This window comes from Pristiophorus japonicus, chromosome 5 (genome assembly GCF_044704955.1).
Source record: "Pristiophorus japonicus isolate sPriJap1 chromosome 5, sPriJap1.hap1, whole genome shotgun sequence".
Lineage (NCBI taxonomy): Eukaryota > Metazoa > Chordata > Chondrichthyes > Pristiophoridae > Pristiophorus > Pristiophorus japonicus.
The window spans coordinates 185,691,335-185,712,892 of NC_091981.1; the positions used below are offsets into that span (position 1 = coordinate 185,691,335).

Sequence of the window (21,558 nt, forward strand, 5' to 3'; positions counted from 1 at the left end):
GGGGAGGGCTTTTAACAATAAAATGTGTTTTTATAATTTTATTTTTAAATGTTTTTGTGTATTTTAAAACTCTTACGCCTGTAAAAGTAGGCTATGCACCTGCCTTTATCAGGCGCAAGAGTTTTGAGGAAATTTGCTGGGCAAGATATGGGTAAATCCCGTAATCTTGCCCGTGCAAATGTCCTCGCTCCCGAGATACGGAAGATCTGTCAAGCTCCAGCTGAAAACCGGCTTTTGCAAAGCCTTCCCGGGTCCGTAGACGTTCCGTACGGACCCGGGGAGGCCGGAATTTCTGCCCCAGTACTTTAGGTGTGGTCTCAGCAGGGCCCTATATAATTGCAATAAAATGTTTTTACTCTTATACTCAAATCCTCTTGTAATAAAGGCCAACATATCATTTGCTTTCTTAATTGCTTGATGTACTTGCATGTTAACTTTCAGTGAGTCGTATATCAGGACACCCAGGTCCCTCTGAATACCAACATTTCCTAATCTCTCACCATTTAAAAAATACACTGCTTTTCTATTTTTCCTACCAAAGTGGATAATTTCACATTTCTCCACATTATATTCCATTTGCCATGTTCTTGCCCATTCACTTAGCCTGTCTATATCCCCTTGAAGCCTCTTTGTATTCTCCTCACAAATTACATTACCACCTAGCTTTGTATCATCATCAATGGTCATCAATGGTGACCCCCAGGATGTTGATGGTGGGGGATTCAGCAATGCCGTTGAATGTCAAGGGGCAGTGGTTAGATTCTTGCTTGCTGGAGATAGTCATTGCTTGCCACTTGTGTGGTGCAAATGTTGCTTGCCACTTATCAGCCCAATTCTGAATGTTATCCAGATCTTGTTGCATTTGGGCAGCGACTGCTTCATTATCTAAGGAACTGCAAATGGCACTGAATACTATGCAGTCATCAGCGCACATCCCTACTAGGAGGATGCTAGGAGGATGCTATGAGGCTGCAGAGTGACTTGGATAGGTTAGGTGAGAGGGCAAATGAATGGCAGATGAAGTATAATGTGGATAAATGTGAGGTTATCCACTTTGGTGATAAAAACAGAGAGACAGACTATTATCTGAATGGTGACAGATTAGGAAAAGGGAAGGTGCAACGAGACCTGGGTGTCATGGTACATCAGTCATTGAAGGTTGGCATGCAGGTACAGCAGGCGGTTAAGAAAGCAAATGGCATGTTGGCCTTCATAGCGAGGGTATTTGAGTACAGGGGCAGGGAGGTGTTGCTACAGTTGTACAGGGCCTTGGTGAGGCCACACCTGGAGTATTGTGTACAGTTTTAGTCTCCTAACTTGAGGAAGGACATTCTTGCTATTGAGGGAGTGCAGCGAAGATTCACCAGACTGATTCCCGGGATGGTGGGACTGACCTATCAAGAAAGACTGGATCAACTGGGCTTGTATTCACTGGAGTTCAGAAGAATGAGAGGGGACCTCATAGAAACGTTTAAAATTCTGACGGGTTTAGACAGGTTAGATGCAGGAAGAATGTTCCCAATGTTGGGGAAGTCCAAAACCAGGGGTCACAGTCTAAGGATAAGGAGTAAGCCATTTAGGACCGAGATGAGGAGAAACTTCTTCACCCAGAGAGTGGTGAACCTGTGGAATTCTCTACCACAGAAAGTAGTTGAGGCCAATTCACTAAATATATTCAAAAGGGAGTTAGATGAAGTCCTTACTACTCGGGGGATCAAGGGGTATGGCGAGAAAGCAGGAAGGGGGTACTGAAGTTTCATGTTCAGCCATGAACTCATTGAATGGCGGTGCAGGCTAGAAGGGCTGAATGGCCTGCTCCTGCACCTATTTTCTATGTTTCTATGTTTCTATGTTTCTGATATTATGATGGAGGAAAGGTCAATTGATGAAGCAGCTGAAGATGGTTGGGCCTAGGACACTGACCTGAGAAACTCCGACAGCGATGTCCTGGGGCTGTGATGATTGACCTCTTTCTTCCTTTGTGCTAGGTATGACTCCAGTCAGCGGAGAGTTTCTCCCTGATTCCCATTGACTTCAGTTTTACTTGGACTCCTTGATGCCACACTCAGTCAAATGCTGCCTTAATGTCAAGGGCCGTCACTCTCACCTCATCTCTAGAATTCAGTTCTTTTGTCCAAGTTTGGACCAAGGCTGTTATGAGTCGAGTGGTCCTGGTGGAACCCAAACTGGGCATCGATGAGCAAGTTATTGGTAAGTCCCGCATGATAGCACTATCGACGACACCTTCCATCACTTTGCTGATGATTGAGAGTAGATTGATAGGGCGGTAATTGGCTAGATTGGATTTGTCCTGCTTTTTGTGGACAGCACATACCTGGGCAGTTTTTCGCATTGTCGGATAGATGCCAGTGTTGTAGCTGTACTGGAATAGCTTGGCTAGAGGCGCAACTAGTTGCAGAGCACAAGTCTTCAGCATCCGGGCGTCACCATTGACCAGAAACTTAATTGTATTAGCCATATAAATACTGTGGCAACAAGAGCAGGTCAGAGGCTGGGTATTCTGTGACGTGTGTCTCACTTCCTGACTCCCCAAAGCCTTTTCACCATCAACAAGGCACAAGTCAGGAGTGTGATGGAATACTCTCCACTTGCCTGGATGAATGCAGCTCCAACAACACTCAAGAAGCTTGACACCATCCAGGACAAAGCAGCCCGCTTGATTGGCACCCCATCCACCAACTTAAACATTCACTTCCTCCATCACCGGCGTACCATAGCTGCAGTGTGTACCATCTACAAGATGCACTGCAGCAACTCACCAAAGTTTGTTCAACAGCACCACCCAAACCCGTGACCGCTACCACCTAGAAGGACAAGGGCAGCAGGCATGGGAACATCACCACCTCCATGTTCCCCTCCAAGTAACACACCTTCCTGACTCAGAAACATAGAAAATAGGTGCAGGAGTAGGCCATTCGGCCCTTCGAGCCTGCACCACCATTCAATATGACCATGGCTGATCATGCAACTTCAGTACCCCATTCCTGCTTTCTCTCCATACCCCTTGATCCCTTTAGCCGTAAGGGCCACATCTAACTCCCTTTTGAATATATCTGCGACAGGTAGATTGGTGAGGATGAGGTCAAGTAAGTTTTTCCCTCGTGTTGGTTCTCTCACCACCTGTCGCAGGCCCAGTCTGTTAGTTATGTCCTTCAGGACTCGGCGAGCTTGGTCAGTAGTGGTGCTACTTAGCCACTCTTGGTGATGGACATTGAAGTTCCCCACCCAGAGTACATTCTGTGCCCATGCTACTCTCAGTGCTTCATCCAAGTAGTGATCAACATGGAGGAGTACTGATTCATCAGCTGAGGGAGGGCAGTGGGTGGTAATCAGCAGGACGTTTCCTTGGCCATGCTTGACCTGAAGTCATGAGATTTCATGGGGTCCAGAGTAAATGTTGAGGATTCCCAGGACCACTCCCTGTGTACCACTGTGCCGTCACCTCTGGTGGATCAGTCCTGCCGGTGGGACAGGATATACCCAGGGATGGTGATGGAGGTGTCTGGGACACTGACTGAAAGGAATGATTCTGTGAATATGACTAGCTGTTGCTTGACTAGTCTGTTTTGGCACAAATCCCCAGATGTTGTTGAGGAGGACTTTACAGGATCGATTGAGCTGGGTGTGCCGTTGTCGTATCTGTAGCCAGTGCGGAGGTCTATGCCGGGTGGTCGTCCGGATTTATTCTTCTTATTGTTTCTCGTAGCCGTTTTTTACAACTTGCACAGCCATTTCAGAGGGCAGTTAAATCAACCACATTGCTGTGGGTCTGGAGTCACATATAGGCCAGACCAGGTAAAGGATATTAGTGAACCAGATGGGTTTTTAGGAGAATCCGATAGTTTCATGGTCACCATACGAACTTTTTAAATCAGATTTTTAATTTAATTAACTGAATTTAAATCCCACAGCTGCCGAGGTGGGATTTGAACTCACGTCTCTGGATCATTGGTCCAGGCTTCTGGATTTCTAGACCAGTAACATAACCTCTATGCTACCGTTCCCGAATAACAAATATTAGAATTCCAGCAATAAAATAATTCTTCAGAGTTTATATGGCAAGATATGTGTTATTCTGCTATGGTGCAATGTATGCTTGTGTGTCACTGAACAAGTGAGTGAGTAGGGAGATAAAGAATACTAAATGAACAATCCAACTAGCTCTGGACTCCCTCATACCTCCCGCCCTCCACACTCTCTCCATGATTTCCAGCCTCAGAAATTGTCTCTTTCCCCACAAGGGCGACAGTTGCGAGGGCCCCGTCCACTCCACATTTGTTTCCGTCTGTTATGTGTGACCTTTTCCTGTAAACAGATACAAAATGTATTGAAATTTGGCTGAGAAGAGTTAGTGTCACTCAAGTGCCAATTCCACATGCCACATTAGGGCCTATAGACTCACAATGTGCTTCACTGCGATGGGTCACCCATTTTCTGGAAAGGTGTGCTCCATGCTCATGCTCTGCAAGTTCCATTTAAATGAGGTGCCCACCCTGCAATTCCTAAACAGAGCTCCAGCAGCACAGCACCTTTTTGGCATGGGTGCTGTAGGAGAGATCACGATTAAGAAGAACTCCCTCAGTCATTTCTTATTCCCTGCCATCACTGTTTCCCTTAACCGGTTCCCCTTGCTCCCTCGCTCAATGCTCAGTGCTCCTCCCTCCACCAGGAAAGTGTCTGGCACACAATGAAATGCCAACTGCTGGTGCCCAAAAATGTGCATCATGAGAGACATGTTTAGTCTGCCATTATACTATACAAATGGGTTGAGCCCACTTTATCTGCTGGGGCAATGTTCAGGCCGCATTATTAGCCCCACTGTATGTCAGCTCATGAACGTGCACAATGCAAGGAGCTTTTGCTGATAATGTGTTTGATAATCCTAACTTGCAACTTTTTTGCGTAACATTAGAAGAATATTTCTATGCCAGCAACAAAGTGTGCCTTGCAACAACATGCAACAACTGCCTCAGTAAAGCTGCATCAACTTGAGCAGGACCTCTTGTCATTCATAGTATAGGCAAATATTAAAAGTAGGGGCTGTATCTAGGCAATCTTCCTGAGTCCAGACAATTTCTCTCTTATCTGTTCCTCAACCTATGAAAATGGAAGGCTTTCACTGTTGTCCACTTGCATCCAGGCATTTCTAACAGTACTGCTGATCAGAGAGCGCCCCTTAGCTCCAAACAATTCCTTTGTTGCACCTTCCGAAGTAAAATCTGTAACTCCTCCTCCTGGACCACATAACATGTATTTTCACCTGCCAACTAGCAAGCCTTTACATTTTTCACTGTGCAGCTCTACTTTAACTGTGAGCAGCAGCCCTTTAACAGTTTCTAATTCATTGGCTATTCTGTTCATGCACCCAGCCCATTTTCTGCACATCAGCCAATCTGTTTGCTAATTATTAAAATTAGATAACTTCATGAGGTCAGTTTTCTGTCCTATTTGTACAGCGTGTACACAAGGGGCTGGAGTTTCAGCTTTCGGAGTTTTTTGGAAAAAATAGTGGCGATATGTGAAACTTACCGTTGTCGTTGCGCTACTGTTTTTAGGCCAAACTTTTGGCCTTTAAGTCTGCGTAACGGGTGCATTGGTAAGGGGGGCATTGCACAAGCATTCGCGGCACAAAACGCGAGTTTCGGCAACTTTAGTCTGGGGCCAGGAGCGCTGCGAGAGGGGCCTTGGGAGGGGGGGAAAAAACATTCCAAAAACATTCCAAATGCAAAAAAATTTAAAAATAAAAACTTTAACTTACTTTTTTTGCAGGTTTTCATACTTACCGCTGCTGGCAGGGCTGCACCAACTGATTTGACCTGTCGCTATTCTAGGTGCGGCGTACGGGTCGGGAGAGAGCCAAAAGTCGATCACAAACGCAATCCGTGTCGTTAAACATCGGCGCACCTCTCCCCAGCGGTACTTGGAAGCGTCGCCGCAAACAGGTACCCGTGGATCCCGCCCGGGCTTTGCGACCAGGTTTTCGCCGCGGAGTGTCACATCGCAGTGAAAACCCAATCGCAAATCTCTTGAAAATCCAGCCCATGGCCTTCCTTCAGGTAATGTAATGATACTGCATAACTGGGCCTTAAATCTGTAGATAATATTTTACAATTTTCTTTGCTTTATCAGTTTTCAGATTCTTTCAACTTTAACCCTCACAAGTGGCTTTTGGTGAACTTTGATTGCTCAGCCATGTGGTGAGTTATCCATATGATGTCTGCAAAATATTTTTTAATTCACAGGATACATATCTCAACATTATGTCTTCAGCTTAAGAAGATTCTCCCGCTCAGGTCTATTTAATTTGCTGTTTATTCCAAAAATATTGTAAAGTAACTTGTTACTTGTGTGTTAGTGCATGCCATTACAGACCAAATTGGCTGTACATTCAAGTGGACATTGTTATGTTTTTTCAGTTTTTATGCCAGATATTCTCCTCAGTTTCAATGTCACCAGCCACTCAGTAAGCAGACCTCATGCCCCTGTAGGCAAGAATATGCCTTTAACTGAGGTGCAAACAATAGCCAGAATGTAAGGAATATTCTCTACAGAATGCAGAAATAGCTACCAATAATTGTGTGTGTATCCTGTGTCTAGTAATACAGAATCGACCATGGACAACAATGCTCCATTTTTGTGACTGGCATGTCACAGACTTGGACACATTTAGTTTATGAATTTGCACTCCAAATGCAGAGTTTCATCTGGTAGCAGAGTACATCTAGTATCAATCCTTGTTAGGTGGCCAGAAGCTGCTGTAGGTGGAAAAGAAACAGTTTACTAAATGTACACGGCAGGGAGGTGGCTCAGTGGTTCACTGACATTGGGAAAGGGAATAGTACTCTGTTCCTCTTGTAGTCTTGCCTTTCTAAGGTCAGGCGCTAGTGAAAGTTGAACAGGGTGGAGAGTTGTTGGAGTATGGGAAAGGGCCTCATATACTTTTTGGTTGCCCAGTCTGCACATTGCTTACTCATATTGGTGGATGTCCCATAGTTGACAATAAGTTTAGCGTGACAGCACTGAGTTGTTTCAGTTTCACTTTCACTTTCAAAACATTGGGCTAGCCTCATTACAGCCCAACTTCTATTCAAATTCATCATCATCATAGGCGGTCCCTCGAACGAGGATGACTTGCTTCCACGAGTTCACAGATGTTTCAATGAAGGACCCGATATTCCAGTCCTGAACTCCAATTGAGGAGGTGGAAGGAGCCTATGCATGAATTTTTTTAACATGTGGTGACTGTTGCACACCAGCCATCACACGGGCTTGACAGAGCTAGGCCTTTATCCAGTGGCAAGGGTTAACCAGGACGATTGGAGACCTGCTCTGCTGCATGGATCCAGTGTGCACACATATCGTTGTGTGGGCTGGCCCATGTTACCCTATGGCCCTCGGCTCAGGGTCCAAGGTCACTTCTTAACCCACCCCCCCGCTATCAAAGAATCCCCCCCCATAAGGCCTCCAATTGTATTCCTAGGCCTCTCGCCCCTCCCCAATGATGATGATCATGCTGGCTGTCATGTACGTAACCTTTATGTAACTACACTGCAATATTGTATATACGTAAGAAATGCACACCTTGACCACTTGTGGGAGACACTCCTCACCTGGTCATCCAGGTACATAAAGGGAGGTCGCACGCAGGGTCATCACTTCTTGGTCCTGTGAAAGGTTCAGGTCATGGAGTGACCTTGTCCATAGAATGTGCCTCATGTGGATTTGTGGTATTGTGTAAAGACTTTTACATTGGCAACGAGAAACGGGAATCAACGACCCACGGGAATGGCCACCGGCAGCACAGATGAATGGTACTGTGTCGGTGAGGACTGGGACGATTTCATTGAGAGGCTCCAGCAGAGTTTTGTCATGAAGGACTGGCTGGGAGACGCAGCTGCCGACAAGCGAAGGGCTCATCTGCTGACCAGCTATGGACCTAAGACTTACGCGCTCATGAAAGACCTGTTAGCACCCGAGAAACCGGCGGACAAAACCTTTTAAGAACTCAGCAAACTAATCGGTGAGCACCTCAAACCGGCGAGCAGTGTACACATGGCCCGACACCAATTCTATACCAACCGATGTCGGGAAGGACAGAGCATACCGGATTTTGTTGTGGACCTCCGGCGCTTGGCCAGCCTCTGTAAGTTCACAGACGCCTGGAGGGGGGAGATGCTAAGGGATTTCTTTATTGAGGGCATCGGTCATGCTGGGATTTTCAGAAAGCTAATTGAGACCGAGGATTTGACCTTGGAAGCGGCGTCATTGATGGCTCAGACTTTTAAGGCGGGGGAGGAGGAAACCAAGATAATATATGTGCGCAATTCTGCCTCCAACGTGGCGATGGATCAGGGAGTCAATATGATAAACGCGACGCAGAGCCCCGCAGGCAGGCAAGGGCAGTTCGACACACCCCAGGCAGCAATAGACCCAAGAGTAAGTCTCCAACAGAGACAATGGCAGGCTGAACGGACATTTACGCCCCCCCCAGTGGACAATGCAGCCCGGGATAGGGCCATTGACATCCACTAACAGGGTGCTCAAGAGCAGTCAAAGGGACAATCAGCTAGGAATGCCTTGTAACAGTTCTTTTGTTCACAACAATGGGAATCTCAGTTCATGCTGGAGGTGTGGGGGCAGACATGCTGCCAGGACTTGCAGGTTTCAACAGTTCGTCCGCAAAAATTGTAACCTCAGTGGCCATTTAGCCAGAATGTGCAGAAAGCCTGTAACCAGGCTAATATACGAGGCGGATGAACCAGATGAGGAGTCTGCGAGGCAGGATGACGCTTGGGGCAAATCAATGGAAGTTGAAGTTCACGGGGTTCATGTGACATTCACAGTTCATATACCAAAATGCCACCTATGATGATGAAAGTCCTATTAAACGGCATCCCTGTACGCATGGAGCTAGACACGGGGGCCAGCCAGTCACTCATGAGTGTTCAACAATTCGAAAAGCTGTGACCACTCAAAGCTAGCAGACCCAAACTAGAACGCATTGAGACGCAATTACGGACGTACACCAAAGAAATCATTCCAGTGCTAGGCAGTGCAATGTTGGCGGTCACACACAATGGATCGGTGAACCGGCTACCGCTCTGGATTGTCACGGGCAATGGTCCCGCACTGTTGGGGAGGATCTGGTTAGCTGAGATGAACTGGAAATGGGGAGATGTGCACGCCATGTCATCTGTGGAGCGAAGTTCATGCTCACAGGTCCTACAGCAATTTGAGTCACTATTTCAACCTGGCATCGGGACATTCAAAGGTACCAAAGTAATGATACGCATCACCCTGGACGCCAGACCAGTGCACCACAAAGCCAGAGCTGTGCAGTATGGGATGCGGGAGAAAATTAAGAGCGGGTTGGACCGGTTGCTGAGAGAGGGCATCATCTCGCCCGTTGAATTCAGCGAATGGGCGAGCCCCATTGTTCCTGTCCTAAAAGCGGATAGCTCGGTCAGGATCTGTGGCTACTACAAGGCCACTATCAACCGGGTGTCCCTACAAGACCAATAACTGCTCCCAAGAGCGGAGGATCTTTTTGCCACGCTGGCAGGTGGCAAGCTGTTCACCAAGTTGGACCTCACTTCAGCCTACATGACCCAAGAACTGGCTGACGAATCTAAACTACTGACCACCATCATCACGCAAAAGGGACTGTTTGTTTACAACAGGTGTCCATTTGGCATTCGATCAGCGGCCGTGATTTTTCAAAGAAACATGGAAAGCCTGCTCAAATTTATTCCTAAAACAATCGTATTTCAGGACGACATCCTCATCACCGGTCGTGACACCGAGGAACACTTCCACAACCTGGAGGACGTGCTATGCCAACTGGACCGGGTAGGCCTGCAACTCAAGAAGTTTAAGTGTGTGTTTTTGGCTCCAGAGGTCAAGTTCCTGGGCAGGAGGGTTGCTGCAGACGGGATTCAGCCGACCGAATCCAAAACGGAGGCGATTCGACAAGCGCCCAGGCCCTGCAACACATCGGAGTTGCGTTCATTTCTGGGACTCTTGAACTATTTCGGGAATTTTCTGTCGAACTTAAGCACATTGTTGGAGCCGCTACACGTGCTCCTGTGTAAGGGTTGCGATTGGTTTTGAGGGGACTGTCAGGAACGGGCTTTCAATCGGGCGCGGAACCTACTTTGTTCAAATAAGTTGTTGACCCTGTACGACCCTCGTAAGAAATTGGTTCTGACATGTGATGCATCGTCCTATGGGGTTGGGTGCGTGTTGCAGCAGGGTAACGCTGAGGGCCAACTACAATCTGTGGCTTATGCCTCCTTGTCGCTCTCTCAAGCTGAACGGGGATATGGGATGGTTGAGAAGGAAGCACTCGCATGTGTCTATTGGGTGAAAAAGATGCATCAGTACCTTTTTGGCAGGAGGTTCGAATTAGAAACGGACCACAAGCCATTAACATCCCTGCTGTCAGACAGCAAGGCCGTTAATGCCAATGCGTCAGCTCGCATACAGCGATGGACTACACCATCCAGCACCGGCCTGACACTGAAAATTGCGCTGACGCGCTCAGCAGGCTTCCACTGGCCACCACTGTGGGGGCAGCGGAGCAAAACGCTGAGATGGTCATGGCTGTCGATGCCTTTGACAGCGCAGATTCCCCCATCACAGTCCGCCAGATCAAAATCTGGACAAACAGAGATCCCCTCCTATCCTTGATTAAGAAATGTGTCCTGACTGGGGATTGGGCGCCCGCACACGGAGCATGCCCTGAGGAGGTCAGACCGTTTCACAGAAGGATGGATGAGCTCTCCATCCAAGCCAACTGCCTACTATGGGGCAGCCGGGTAGTCATGCCCCAGAGGGGCAGGGAAGCATTCATTAGAGAACTCCACAGCGAGCACCCAGGCATCGTGCTGATAAAGGCCATTGCCCAGTCACATGTTTGGTGGCCGGGAATTGATTCAGACCTGGAACACAGTGTTCACAGGTGCATGACATGTGCCCAGATAGGTAATGCCCCCAGGGAGACCCCACTCAGCCCTTGGCCCTGGCCCACCAGGCCATGGTCACGTATTCACATCAACTACGCGGGCCCGTTCATGGGAAAAATGTTTCTCATTGTGGTTGATGCGTACTCGAAATGGATCGAGTGCATCATTTTGAATTCGTGCACGACATCCACCACCGTGGAGAGTCTGCGCGCGGTCTTTGTGACCCACGGCTTGCCGGACATCCTAGTTAGCGACAACGGCCCGTGTTTCACAAGCTACGAATTCCGGGAGTTCATGTCGGATAATGGCATTAACCATGTCAGGACAGCACCGTTCAAGCCGGCCTCCAATGGCCAGGCGGAACATGCGGTCCAAATCATAAAACAAGGCATGTTCCGGATTCAAGGACCCTCCCTTCAATGCCGCCTATCGCGCCTCCTGCTAGCCTATAGGTCCCGACCGCACTCGCTCACGGGGATCCTGCCCGGGGAGCTACTCATGAAACGAACACTCAAAACTCGACTGTCCCTCATTCGTCCAGTCCTGTCCGACATTGTTGAGGGCAAGCGCCAGTCCCAAAACGAGTACCATGACCAAAATTCAAGGGGGAGATGTATAGAAATTGATGACCCCGTATTTGTTCTCAATCACGCTTTGGGGCCCAAATGGCTTGAGGGTACTGTAATAGACAAAGAGGGGAATAGGGTCATAGTGGTTAAACTTAACAATGGGCAGATATGCCGTAAGCATCTGGACCAAGTGAAAAAAAAGGTTCAGCATGGGCACTGAGGAACCTGAGGAAGATCATGAGATGGTATTCACTGCCAGTGAACGAGCAACAAGGACATTCAGCAGCATGCACAGTCCCTGCGGTCAGCCCGGACAGGCCAGAATCACCACAGGTGCCAGAGACGCATACCAAGGCTCAACAACCAGAGCCCCAACTGCGGCGCTCCACGAGAGAGCGCAGACCACTCGAGAGACTTAACCTATGATCCCAATAAGATGTTGAGGGGGAGGTGATGTCATGTATGTAACCTTTATGTAACAACACTGCAATACTGTATATACGTAAGAAATGCACACCTTGACCACAGGGGGTGAACTTGTGGGAGACACTCCTCACCTCACCATCCAGGTATATAAAGGGAGGTCCCACGCAGGGTCATCACTTCTTGGTCCTGTGAATAAAGGTTCAGGTCATGGAGTGACCTTGTCCCTAGAATGTGCCTCATGTGGATTTGTGGTATTGTGTAAAGACTTTACACCGGCCATGATCCCCCCCCCTCTCAATCCCTGGCCAACCCCCTCCACCCCCCATTCCCCACCCACCCCCCTGTGATCTCCGATCCCACCGTGATCTCCACTTGCCTGCCGATTTTGCAAACCCCCGATCCTCTCTTCCCCCCTTCCCGCCAATCCCGACCCCACTCCCGATTGTCAACGCTCCTCCCGCCGATCCCGCCCCCAGCAGAAAGACGGCACCTCTGACAGTGCAGCACTCCTTTCGCACTGCACTGGGAGTGTCAGCTTAGATTTATGTGCTCAAGTCCCTGGAGTAGGAAACAGTTAACATTTCAGGTCAGTGACTTTTCATCAGAACTGCAAAATGTTGGAGATGTAACAGTTTTTAAGCAAATGCAGAGCCAGGGAAAGGGGGATGGAGGGGTGGGGAGAGGTAATGAGAAGGTCTGTGATAGGCTGCAAATGATAAAAGAGATGATGGTGCAAGGCAAAAAGGGGTGGTAATGGAACAAGTAAAGAAAACTATACGACTGTATGTAATAATATGATTAGCGCATCTGAGAGGTGTGGTGTATGTAGCACACAAATCACTGACTCCACATGGTCTGGTGTAAGTCTAACTGCTGTGACCTTCGTCCTTTATTGTTCAGCTCCAGAGTGCCTCCCAGGTGTGGTGGTCAGCCTTATATAGTCCTTGTTACAGGTACTACCAGGGTTTCCCACCGCAGCGCCCTCTGTGGTGTGGCATAGTACTTACAATACATTTAAGGTACTGGGACGATACACACATCATTACATAACATCACCTTCCCCCCCCCCCACCTGGACGCAGGACAATGATACACACATCATTACATAACATCACACTTGTCCAACGGAAGGCAGGTGGGCATAGACAGTTAGTATGGTACATATTATCTGGTACATTAACTGGTTATTGACTGGTAGCAGAACCTTGATTTCCTTGTTAGCCGTTATCATTAATTGTACTTCATCCATTATTTTACACAAATACAGTGGCCATTCAGCATAAAAAAAGTAATTCTTATTATAAATTCACTATCTCACATTAACATAGCTCATTTTAGATTCGCTCTGCCAAACAGAAGTCCTTTGTGGGGACCACCTCTTTGTAAGGCCCTTTTAAGATTCCCGGGTACATTTCCTCTTTAAGGCGCCATCTTTGATGCAGGAGGATTCCACGAGGCTTCTCCTTGGGCGCTGCCATCTTTGATGCTCTGCAGCTCCGACACGATGCCGCGGCCATCTTCTTCTCCGCTGCTCCGAATGCCCTCCGCCATCGCAGCCTCTGCTCCCCTCCGCTGCCACCTGACTTGCCGCCTCTCCTGCGGCCGTCGTGGCCTCTCCAGCGGCCGCACTTGCCGCGTCCTCCGCGGCCTCCCCTGTGGCTGCCATGGCCTCCAGCTCCTCGGCGGGGCCTTTCCGAACCGCCGGCCCCTGGATCCCTCAGCACCCCGCCCGCAACGCCCCGCCGGCTCACCCCCCCCCCCCACCCCCACTAGGCCCCTCTGTGCAGGGCTGCTTGCCTGTGGGGGCTGAGGCTGCAGGGTCTCTGTGTGAGATCCGGGCCTGGGACTTGCCTATCGGGGCTGGGGCTGCAGGGTCTCTGTGTGAGGTCCGGGGCTGGGACTTGCCTGTGGGTGGATTGAGGCTGCAGTTCCAGCTCGGTCGGCGCTGCTCTCTGGGGACCCGGGGCACGGCAGCACCCCGGGGAGCAGCAGCCTGTGGAGGAATGAAGTCTTCCCAGCTCCCATGGACCTTCCCCATCCACCTCTGGCCGAGGAGTGTCGGCCCATCACCTGCAACGACCCACAAAGGTAAAGCGTGCGTCTCGTCCCGGTGGGATACCTGCACCATCGCTCTGCCGAGAACAGGTATTAGTTCCCTGGTGTAGGTACGCAGCTTCGCCGTGACCGGGACCAGCTTGGGTCGTGCAGCTGGGTTAATCCACAGTTTATCAAAAGTTCTCCGACTCATCAACGACGGACCCAAGCCCGTGTCCACTTCCATACTCACTGAGACTCCGTTGATTTTTACTTCACTTATCACTGGGGGCGAATCGTCGGTGCATGTATACAGTCCAAGCACCTCATCTTCTTCTACCTGCTCCTCGCTGAACAGTGGATCATCCTCCATCTCCTCAGCTACATGGTGAGTCCGAATTCTTTTACACATACGCTGAAGGTGGCCTTTAACATGGCAGGTATTGCACGTATACTCCGCAAACCTGCACCGGTGAGCCCCATGGCTTCCTCCACAACGCCAGCATGGTGCTGCTTGATTGGCCCCCCTCGGCGGACTCTGAGCTCCAGGACCCTGAGGTCCGTGCTCTCTGCCCCGGGCAGAGCTATGTTCTGCAGTTTTGTCCATGGTGGGCGCTATCCTGTGGACAGTGCCTGCCGGGTTCGAGACTGTGTGGATCATTTGCTTGGTGCTGCAAGTCGAGGTCATATGTGCCCGGCTGATGGCGATGGCCTTTGTCAGAGTGACTGTGGGTTCCGTGGCTAACAGCTTGTGAAGGAGGCCCTCGTGGCCAATCCCCATAACAAAAACGTCCCGCAAAGCCTCGTCAAGGTGTGCCCCAAAATCACACGGCGCCGTGAGTCTCCTGAGGTCTGCAGCATATTTGGTGATATCCTGGCCCTCAAGTCTGCAGTGATGGTAAAATTTGTATCTGGCCGTGAGGATGCTCTCCTTCGGTTTCAACTGGTCACGAATGAGTTCAGTCAGCTCCTCATATGACTTGTCCCTGGCACTCCCGGGTGCCAGCAAATCCCTGACGAGACAGTAAACCTCATCTCCACAACTGGAGAGCAATATCACCTTACGCTTATCTCTCATTGCGTATGTGTCCTTCGTCAGGTCATTTGCTGTGAAGTAGTACTCGAGCCTTTCCGTAAAGGCCTCCCAATCATTGCCCACGGTAAAATCCTTTAGCGAGCCCAGAATAGCCATGGTTGCGTGGAGTTCGTCCGCTTCCTCGTTGCCAATGTGGTGTATGTAGCACACAAATCACTGACTCCACACGGTCTGGTGTAAGTCTAACTGCCGTGACCTTCGTCCTTTATTGTTAGCTTCAGAGTGTCTCCCAGGTGTGGTGGTCAGCCTTATATAGTCCTTGTTACAGGTGCTACCAGGGTTTCCCACCCCAGCTCCCTCTGTGGTGTGGCATAGTACTTACATTACATTTAAGGTACTGGGATGATACACACATCATTACATAACAAGAGGCATTCCAGATGTTCAGCACCTGTTTGGAACAGGTGTTTCAGGAGATGCTTGTCAGAAAAAAAATGTTCCTGGATATAATGCATGCCTTCATTTCTGACCTTGTTTTCTGGGCCTCAAAATGGCCACTGCCTTTCCCAGGAGAAAAAAATTACAGTACTTCACTAGATGTTGACACATGACATCCCAACCTCCAGTGGCTTCCTGTGCTGTATCAACTGCCACTAAAATATGTAAATGAGCTAACCTGGTCTGATGAGCAGCAATCCTGGCAGTGCTTCACTCGGACCGTGTAATTGGGTCCACAATTTTGGTTAAGGTGTGCTCCTGGGAAACATTCTCACGTAACTTTGCAAAATCATATCAATGTCCTTTTTGTAAAGAATAATAGTTTGTAAACAAATAATAAATACATTAAAGACATCAGGAGTAAATACTTAACACTCATACTGCTTTAAACTTGACACTATCCCCATAAAATCCAAATAATATTTAATCAGCAGTGATGCACTGTTAATGTTTTTCATCTTCAAGGCATTCATACTGTAGATAATCCAGTTGTGTATTATCACACTTGTAAAAGAAGCACAATGATGTACTGTTACTAAGGAGATATCCTGAATACACTCATTTAGAATGCCTTCTTCTAATGTGATAGAGATAATTATTCCTGGGCTGTTAGTCTTTTGTGACCCATTTTCCTAATTTCATGCTCATTGAATATAAGGAGGCTATTGTTCTGCATAGACAATAAAGAGCTGTGTGAGCTTCACAGAGAATGCTAAATTGGGAACGCAATGATCGTTTCTGTACATTGTGGTATAATTAATAAAGATATATATGCATCAAATTTGATATGATGTCAAGTAAATAGATCAATTCATAAACAATCTGTTACTTTTAGGGTGAAGAAAAGATCAGCACTTATTGGAGCTTTCAAAATGGATCCTCTTTACCTAAAACATGATCATCAGGACTCTGGTATTTTTCAGATTACTGTTTGGTATGGTATTTTGGAATTATGGAGTTAATGGAGCTAATCTTTATCCTTTGTCTGAATGCATCTCACATCACTAAAATTCCTAATTAATAGCAGCTGCATACAACTGTCAAGTTCCAGGATGTAATTATACTGATGGAGGATAATTGCCTTGTCCATTACTGCAATTTTTTTTAAAGTACTGTTTAGATACAGGGTCATTAAGAATTGTTTTTGTTGGTTTTGGCATCACCGATAACAAGAACAACAATAATTTACATTTATATAAGAAGAGGGATAGAATCGGTGGCGGGGGAATGGAAAGTGTGGCGGGGCGAAGACAATGGCTTTGGTCTTCCCAATGTTTAATTGGAGGAAATTGCAGTTCATCCAGGACTGGATGTCGGACAAGCAATCTTACAGCAAAGAGGCAATGGAGGAGTCAAGAGAGATGGTGGTGAGGTAGAGCTGGGTATTGTCAGCATAAATGTTGAACCTGATGTCATATCTTCAGATGATATCACTGAAGCACAGCATGTAGGTGAGAAATAGGAAGGGCCAAGGTTAGATCCTTGGGGGACACCAGAGGTAACGGTGTGGAAGTGGGAAGAAAAGCCATTGTTGGAGATTCTCTGGCTATGACTAGATAGAGAAGAGTGGAACCAGGCAGCCATCCCACCCACCTGGCTATCGAACGACTTTGGAAGAGGATGATGTAGTCGGTTGTGTCAAAGGCTGGAGCAAAATTAAGATGGATGATACCAAATATAGCTGAAAGAGAAAGAATGTAGAACAAAACATTTTATCAAAACATAGCACTAATCTATTTAATAATGTATTGGCATCTAGTATAAAAGGCACTAATGAGTAAATGTTATGATTTAGAACTCCTGCCACAGAGCTTAGTTTTACAGGAATGCATGTCGAGAATTTGGATGCAGAGATCATGATTTTCCATCCGTGCACTGGGTGCCAGGGAGCCAATGGAAACTAGCAATGGCATGGTGAATAGCTGAGTAAGACTTAATACTGATTATTGGATGGCTTGGAGTTTATGTAGCACAGAGTATGGAAGTCTGGCAAGGAGAGCGTTGGAGGTCAAAGGTGACAAAACATGAATGGTGAGCTAAGGATGGAACTGGGTGACATTGTGGAAATGGATATAGGCCACTTAGTGATGGATAGAATATGGCATTTGAAGCTTAGCTCAAACCTTACCTAGGGACAATATTTTGACATGGTGGGAAAACTTGCGTGCTCCTTAGACTGTGAGAGCTACGCTAGCAGGAGTTTAACTCCTGCCAAGGACACCCAAGCGAGATAGGTTGAAAGGTAAGAGCCAGACTAAAGGCAGTCCATTTGTCTTCATAGTAGGGTGTTGTGAGTCAGGCTAAGGACCTGTCCATGTAAAAATGCTTTTTGTTCAAACTACCAAGAGACAAGAGGTGTCCATTACAGACTTGCAAATATAAACATCCACTTTGAAGAGCCACAATCTGGCTTGTTTGTATATTGCTGCTTAGCAATAGAAGGAATCTGTCACTCTGGTGTTGCAGTGGTGAACAGCATTTTTCCTGATTTCTCCTGGAAAGAGTCAGTGGCCTAATAAATTAGTCATGGCCTTGGTGACTCACAGCCTCCACATATGTTGTTATTCAATAAGTTTCAAGTAGCTGACCCATCTGACTCACGCTGTCTCAAGTAATAGTAAGTCCTGTACTCACAAGCCTCCCTAACTTGGCTCACTGGTGCACTCTTACCTATGTGTTAGAAGGTTGTGAGTTCAATCTCCAATGCAGAACTTTGAGTAAATAATCTTGGCTGACACTTCAGTGCAGTAGTGCTGTTTTTTCGATGAGATGCTAAGGTATGTACTTGTCTGTATATTCAGATGAATGTAAAGGATCCCATAGTAATATTCAAAGAAGAGCAGGTTCTCCTGATGTCCTGGTCATTTATCCCTCAACTAACAGCTTAATGGATCATTATAGAATAATTTAAATTTACGGCACAGAAATCCATCGTGTCTGCGGCAGAAATTATCTCATAATTGTTTTGGGGATCTTGCTATTCATAAATTGGCTGCCACATTTGCCTGCACAACAACAGTGACTACACTTTAAAGAGTAATTCATTAGCTGTGAAGCACTTCGGGACATCCTGAGGCTGTGAAAGGAGTTATATCAATGCATGTTCTTTCTTTCCCAAGCTGTGATCTCCAGCTATTTTTTTCCTTTGTTCAATAAAGTGTCCAGCAAAGAGAGAATTTACACTACACCTATGCTGCTGTGTTCTCTGCCAATATTCCTAAGTTTTCTTCTACTTTGTTCATCTTTTGAACTCTGCTGGTTCTCATGGGTAGTTTAACATCAGCTTCAAACTTATATTTAACACGATATGCGAATGAAGTAATTGCAGAGTAAATTTGCACATTTCACATCAATTTCTGATTAACAAGGTCTGTGCATTTATGTTTACACCCAGCAGCAATTTAAGGAGCTTGAGAAAAAGTTTAACAATATTACACAAAATTATTACATCTTATTGTTAGCACTAACGCTTTAGGAATACATATCCTTAGAATTTTGAGGATTAAAATTCTGTCTTGTTGTATTGGGAACTGGCAGTGCTTTTCTGGTCGGTGTTCGGTCACTGTTCTGTTATTTTAACAGATTGGAAACATCAGTTACAATATCGACATTTTGACATTTACCTCAAAAGTGTAATCTAGACATAACAGTGGAGTGCAGAAGCCTTTTGCCCTCTGCTTTGCCTGCATACCACTTCACAGCATATTCTGCAGTTGGATGATTTGACTGTTGTTAATTTATACAGGATCCTGGCCCATATTGGACCTGGTGCTGAGAGCTTGCCAGAGGGGAATGGGCAGTTGGGTTTAAAGGGCAACTAACAAGGCATACTGGGAAAATTTAAAAAGATGTACCCACTTAAAAGTAAGTGCACACAAATTTTACCGCAGATGACATAATTCCTGCCATTTGCACCCTGACAATGCTGAGCACATGTGTTGCCTCTTCATTGATAGCTCAAGCGGGGATTTAAATTTTAAAAGGCCAGGGTTTTCCTATTGTAGTTGATCGATCAATTGCAGTACAAAAAGTGTCCTATTTAGATACGGAGCATTTTTGAGGGGGCACCAGCACAACTGACTCTGGCAAGGTGACACAATGAGTATCTACTCCTCACCTGAGATGGGCACCCAGTTGCACTGCAAATGACATGGGCACACACCCGATATATGAAAATGCTCCTGACTGCAGAAACTGGAATGGCATCAGAGATAAGTATAAATCACAACTGGGTGAACCAGGGTATGACCCATAAACTTTTGGGGTGCTAACAATATATAAAAATTATTTTCAAATTGAGTTTTTAATATAAGAAATATACTTATTTTGCTATGCACATTATTCTGTACACTGTATTAGAACCATTGATATTAGCGACCCTTGTGTTCATCTTAACAATTTGCAGCTGCACTACAGTATTAAAACAGATTAATCACATTTTACAATAACTTTTCTTTTTTTTCTATATTTCCAGGACTCATCACTGATTATAGAGTGAGTATCCTTACAGCATTTATAATACAAATGAATGTGAAATAGTTTCATAACTACAGTATATTTTTTCAGTTCTAGTCAGGTTTTGCATCCCAGCATATAGCTAAATTTGTAAATTATTATTTATCGATGTCTCCAGCTTTGTAGTTAGTCTCAACATATTTATTGAATTAAATTTTGGTTTTCTTGATTTTTCCCTGCCTGAAGATGTTGACTTCTGTAAGGGTAATTGCCGTCTGGTATGTCACCAGGCTAGGCATTCCTCGTGTGAGCCTAAATATTGAGTATTGTCAGGGTGTTCAACAATTAGGAGCTTCACAATCAATCCCAATCCTCTCCAGTGTCCACACATACATCCAGCAAATGTTACTGGATAATGCTCAGAGCAGAAACCCATGGTTGATGCTTTTCTTCTCTAGCCGAGAGATGCTGAAGCCAATTGTAGATCCTCTGCTGCCACCTTGAGAGATTATTTAACATAGCACAGAAAGAGATTAAACCTGGGATCTTCTGGTCTATATGGCCCAGTTATATTTGTTTATCGAATGAGCCAGTGGGGACCTAATCGGATTAATACAGCTTACTATTTACAAATTGTCTCCAGTTAAAATAAAAGTTTATATAAATTAGCAACCATTTTGAATCTTCAGATAGTACTACAGGATGCTCAGTCACCAAACAAATAACTGTTGATATTACACCACCTTGTTCCCTTTCTTTGTTAATTTCAACAAAGATACCAGACATATCAGATCCGCATCACAAATTGGCATTACTCAATTTTTGAAATCAACTTTGCAATTTATAAATAATTAATAATAATTCTGGAGATTCTTCATTTGAGAAAATCTTTTTTATATATAAAATAGGACTTTTTAATGCATGGCTTTATATAAATTGGAGTCAACGAGTAAATTCACCAAACGTCCATTCTCAGCGGAGAGCAACACACAAAAAGGAGCCGAGATCAGAGATAGTAATCGACATTATATGCTGATTCTCTGACCCATGCTTTCTTTGAGCAGCCTCCCCATTTGGAGTGTGGGATAGGTGTATTTATCCATATTTTTTCCTTGTTTGTTAATTTTAGTAAAAAGATAGGCCAGAGTATGAAGTGGAAAATACTGTTTTATACTCGGACTTAATTTCTCACTAAAATGAGCAAACAAAGGAGAATATACCCCTTGGTTTTTAATTGATTTTACAGCTATCCACTCAGAGAATTTCTGATGGGTATATGCCATACTAGAGATGTAATAAAGGGGTGGTCACATGTGATACTTTAATCCATATAGAAACAATATAAAGGAACCTTGATGTCCTCAAGGTAGGGACGAGAATAATCAGAATTCCAGCTTCCTGATTGTTTCTGCTGAATTTGTGTGTGTTTGATGTTAGGATCATGCTCAGCCTTGTAGCCTTGCTAGTCAAATAGCCCTCAGCTGTTAACTCAAGTCTGCAGATGAGGAATAACCACTTCAGAAAAGCAGTAGAGCAGTTGCAACCACCTGTAAAA

At 46.1% G+C, this 21,558-nt stretch overlaps 1 protein-coding gene across 5 annotated transcripts in view; it reads left to right on the forward strand.

The window, feature by feature from the left end:
* ddc (dopa decarboxylase) overlaps nt 1-21,558 on the forward strand; it is a 307,592-nt gene that overhangs the window by 246,648 nt on the left and 39,386 nt on the right. For all 5 annotated transcript variants that reach the window (XM_070881160.1, XM_070881159.1, XM_070881162.1 and 2 more), the window contains exons 9-11: nt 6,151-6,218; nt 16,384-16,460; nt 20,023-20,042. In XM_070881160.1, coding sequence (XP_070737261.1) covers nt 6,151-6,218; nt 16,384-16,460; nt 20,023-20,042 — 165 coding nt within the window. The remainder of the gene's footprint in view (nt 1-6,150; nt 6,219-16,383; nt 16,461-20,022; nt 20,043-21,558) is intronic.